A 4232-nucleotide genomic window follows, 5' to 3' on the forward strand; every position below is an offset into this window, starting at 1 on the left:
CAAAATTGTACTCAAAATCAAAAACACTTCATCTAACACCAAGTGTTATAAATAATTGGTCTAGTTAATGAAGAATCATGCAAACCAAGTAGATGATCAATTTTCAAGTGTTGTCAAATCTTTTAACTATATGTTTGCTATTTGATGATACATGAATAAGGTAAGTTTTAGTACAAAATATCCTTTGATGTAAAAGAAAGTACAATATACTCTTGAGTATACTCTCATTAAGTGATCAAACTCTCTCCAATTCCCCTTTGTTCTTTCTATAAAAATTTTAGTTTAATTTTGCTATGTTTTAATTACATCGAATTTACAAAATTATTATATTTTCGAGTGTGAACACTTGTTTTTGTTACGACCCAACACTAAATATATCCTAAATTTATTCTTCCAAATAACTTCCCTACATGTAACGGGCCTCGTTCGAGGTATTAAAACAAAAAAAAAAAAAAAAAAAAAAAAAAAAAAAAAAAAGAATCGAAAAGTTAAAATCTTTAACAACCGCTTACCTTTAAGCTTCCGCTCGAGAGATCAAACAACAAAACATATAACCATTTATAACTATGACCTAAAAAACAAAACCCTAAAAACCTTATAAATACCACATAATCTATAACTCTTATGCACATTTTAATCTTTTTGGTATAATTTGGTATTATATATAACTTATAGCTTTTAGTGAGACCCAAAACCCTCACGATGAACAAGAGAGCATGCATACACCCGGGCGATAAGCCCACGCGGGTGGCAACCGCGCGTACCTTTCCATTCCGGGCTGCTCATCAAACGGCCTTTCCATTACCTTTAACAACCGTCTCACCTCTTCAAAATCACCTTGTTCCGCCATATCAATCGCACTTTGGCATAGGTAATTCCGGAGAACATACTTCGGATTCACTGAATCCATTGAAGCTTTCCTTTCCTTATCCGAAACACCACTAGCACATAACTACACATAAAAGGAAACCACCATCTCAAAAACAAAAACAAACTTAAAATTTAGGGTTTAATGTTTGGGAGGGTATCCAACTTCTAATGTTTATTCAAAATTACCATTATGACCTGCTATACCAGGTTTACCTTTTACCCCAAGGGTAACCAGTAAAACCTACTATAGCAGGTCATAATGGTAATAGTTTGAACAAACATTGGAGTTTGTTGCTAAATTATAACATAAAGTCATAAACCCTAAATTATAATACTAAGTTTACCTCGGTTCTATAATGTTTCATCCAGCTAGTCCAAGCATCTCTTCGCTCTTTTCCAATATCTAGCAAAGCAGACTTGAGCGGAATCAACAATTCCGACTCCGGAACATCGGAATTGGAATCAACACGGATGTTGGAAAGTAATCTAAAGAAGTTTGTGTAATCAACTTTGTCAACAGCCATGTTGTTGAGTAGTTCATTAACAAGCTCTTTATTATACTTTAACAATCCAATCTTTTTCGTCATTATCGCTTGATACTCATCCATAAATTTATCACCATATCTGCAACGAATCAAGAACACAAGATTCTTCACTTCAATACAAATATAATAAAAAGAAAAAGGAAAAGGAATTCAGAATATATGTTTTTTTGACCTTTCCATGGCGTATTCGAATTCTTTCTTGTTAATGAGTTTAGCAGATAAAAGAGATAATGCAAACTGGGCTATATTCCATGAACCAGTATCAGGTTGATTTGCAAAACAATATCTTCTTCCTGGAAGATCAGTTGTGTTTGGAGTAAATCTAGGGTCAAAAGCGTCAAGAAACCCAAAAGGGCCATAATCAATAGTAAGCCCTAATATGCTCATGTTGTCTGTATTTAAAACACCATGTGTGAACCCCACACCCTGCCATTTTGCAATTAGTGAAGCAGTGCATTCAGCAACTTCCACCAACCAAGCTGACATAACAAAAAAAATAAAAAAGTAAATTATTTTATTTCGGGAAAAGAAAACATGAAAGTTGATGAATATTCACTCACCTGCATACTTGTTTGAAGTTAGATCTACATCATTGGTAAAGAAAGATAAACTGTCGTTTTTTGTCATGGTTTCTATATGAGGAAAGTGGTGTTTGATGGTGTAATCAGATAAACTTCTAACAATGTTGAAGTGTTCTTCGCCTCGTGAAGCGTGTATTTGGAAAGAGCCAAAACGAAGAAAAGATTGGGCCACACGACACACGATTGCACCAGGTTCATCTTTTGGATTGCCACTACATTTAAAGAAATCAAATCTTATTTGAGATCAAAGTTTTGGAAGGTTGACTATAAATAGAAAAAGGAAGTGAGATTTTTTACTCATAAAACATGTCGCGTCGCACGTATTTTCCAGTTGTAACAAGACTAAGTGCACGAGTGGTTGGAATTCCAAGAAAATGCATTGCTTCACTACAAAGGAATTCACGAATGCTACTACGTAACACTGCTAACCCATCTGCAAATCTGCTATATGGAGTCTTTCCTGCACCTTTTAATTGAAGTTCCCATCTTTGGGATTTGGAATTCAGAAGCTCACCAACTGTAACTGCCCGACCATCACCCAACTGCCCTGCCCAAACCCTAAATTGATGCCCGCCATAACATTGGGCATAAGACAACCCTCCTTTCAATGGAGATGCCCCCGAGAATATAAATGGAAAATCAGATCTTTCGAATCTGAAATAGGAATGAAAATGATGATATTGTGATATTGACATTAGAAGGACTGATTAATGAATGAGATTTTAACATGTGAAAAGAAGTGAAGAACTCACTCTTTAGGATCTAAATCTAGGATTTCAGCAACTGAGTTTGACCATGCGACAAGCTGAGGGTTTTCTACTTCAGCAGATGGAGAGACTCTTGAGTAGCAAGCGTGAAGCACCTGAAACAAAGTTCATTGGGTTTTTGGAGTAATTTACTTTGTATTAAGATGATTCAAATCCTGGAAGTGAGATATTATATAACAGGATTATCAGAAACAATGCTGCTCTGTTACAGTACTCAAATTCAATTGCAGTTGGATTCATGATTCATGAAATCAAGCCTTAATTGTATGGTATTAGTTCCAGACCTAGGAAGGAAAAGATTCGGTCACTATTTAGTTCTTTAAATTCCTGTAATGTTACGACAACTGAAAACTTAGATTCCAACGGCAAGTTGGCGACTTTACATGATAAAATGTAATCAAGCACGTAAATTTCTGAATTCGAGATCTAAAATCGCATAGAAGTTCACACGGATTTATATATCTCGATCATGCACGCAACAAACGAAAATCGAACAGTTTGGGGGAAATCGTTCTTTCACTTTTTTATGGTCAAATTTTGAAATTTTACCTCGCGGGAGATGGTATCGGTTCGTGGATCGCCAGGCAACTCCCGAACAAATGAATGATCCCAATTCAGATCTTCAAGCTTCAACTTAACCCTTGCGTCTTCGGTAGAACCCTGCTTCTCCAATCCATCGGTGACCGAATCAACCGACGCAACACTGCCGGCAGCCGCCGGCGGTGAGTTCGTCGACATTTTAGACGAAATTAACGAGGTTTGAAGATGTGAGATAGCTGAGAGAGGAATCGATGGCGGCAGTCAGTGACGAAGGGGGTGGGGAGAGTATAAATGTAAGCTTACGCTGCTTTGTTTGCTGGTACAATTTTTGGAACAAATTACAACTTTGCGTTGCTACGGCGGTTTCAGCAAAATGTGCTTTTGTACTTGTAAAAGTACACGTGGTTCAACAAAAAAAAAAAAAAAAAAACTTCGTCAAAGTTAACGATGTACATTGTGAGGTATATGGATATGGGATAAAATATAAATTAGAGATTCTCTTTCTTTTTATCTTTTTATCAGGGGCGGCTCAACCAGTTTAAGGCTTTAAGCAAACCAAAAATTTGGGGTCCTTTAGCATTGAAATTCTAAGTTTGCATTAGATTAGAAACAAAATTTAAGCAAACATCGGCAAATAATGAATAAACCATTGAAAATACTTTGTGACAGCACCACACTTCAACTTCTGATTATGTTTTATGGACTACCTGTAATGATTAGTCTTGATTTGTTCCAAGTTATCAATGAATAATGGTTAATAGCCGATTTTCAGACTCATTCAAAGCCTTCTGTAATCACTGAATAATGGTTAATAGCCGATTTTAGGGTTAATCAAAGGAAAACTAAATTACTCAAAACTGAAAATTAGAAACACTGGACATACCGTTTCAGTTCTTTTGATCTTGTCTTCTTGAATGATAGCCTTGAAG

At 35.9% G+C, this 4232-nt stretch overlaps 1 protein-coding gene across 1 annotated transcript; it reads right to left on the reverse strand.

Moving 5' to 3' along the window:
- Positions 1-477: 477 nt before the first annotated feature.
- On the reverse strand, positions 478-3646 carry LOC145093952 (uncharacterized). The gene is made up of 7 exons (XM_079032202.1): positions 3313-3646; positions 2749-2858; positions 2294-2650; positions 1976-2208; positions 1588-1894; positions 1215-1494; positions 478-952 (listed from the first exon to the last, which is right to left on the reverse strand). The coding sequence occupies exons 1-7, from the start codon at positions 3499-3501 to the stop codon at positions 698-700; spliced, it is 1731 nt and encodes a 576-aa protein (XP_078888328.1). The 5' UTR covers positions 3502-3646; the 3' UTR covers positions 478-697.
- Between the last annotated feature and the right edge of the window lie 586 nt (positions 3647-4232).

The sequence above is a fragment of the Lactuca serriola genome, chromosome 1, assembly GCF_051521515.1.
Source record: "Lactuca serriola cultivar US96UC23 chromosome 1, Lser_US96UC23_V15, whole genome shotgun sequence".
NCBI lineage: Eukaryota > Viridiplantae > Streptophyta > Magnoliopsida > Asterales > Asteraceae > Lactuca > Lactuca serriola.

What these genes read in the sequence shown, in the direction of transcription:
- LOC145093952 (XM_079032202.1), bottom strand. Translation starts at nt 3,501, where the DNA reads ATGTCGACGAACTCACCGCCGGCGGCTGCCGGCAGTGTTGCGTCGGTT. An exon ending in TTCGAATACGCCATGGAAAG is followed by an intron (nt 1,495 to 1,587) that starts GTCAAAAAAACA and finishes GATTCGTTGCAG; the next exon opens with ATATGGTGATAAATTTATGG. An exon ending in TGAAACATTATAGAACCGAG is followed by an intron (nt 953 to 1,214) that starts GTAAACTTAGTA and finishes TTTTATGTGTAG; the next exon opens with TTATGTGCTAGTGGTGTTTC.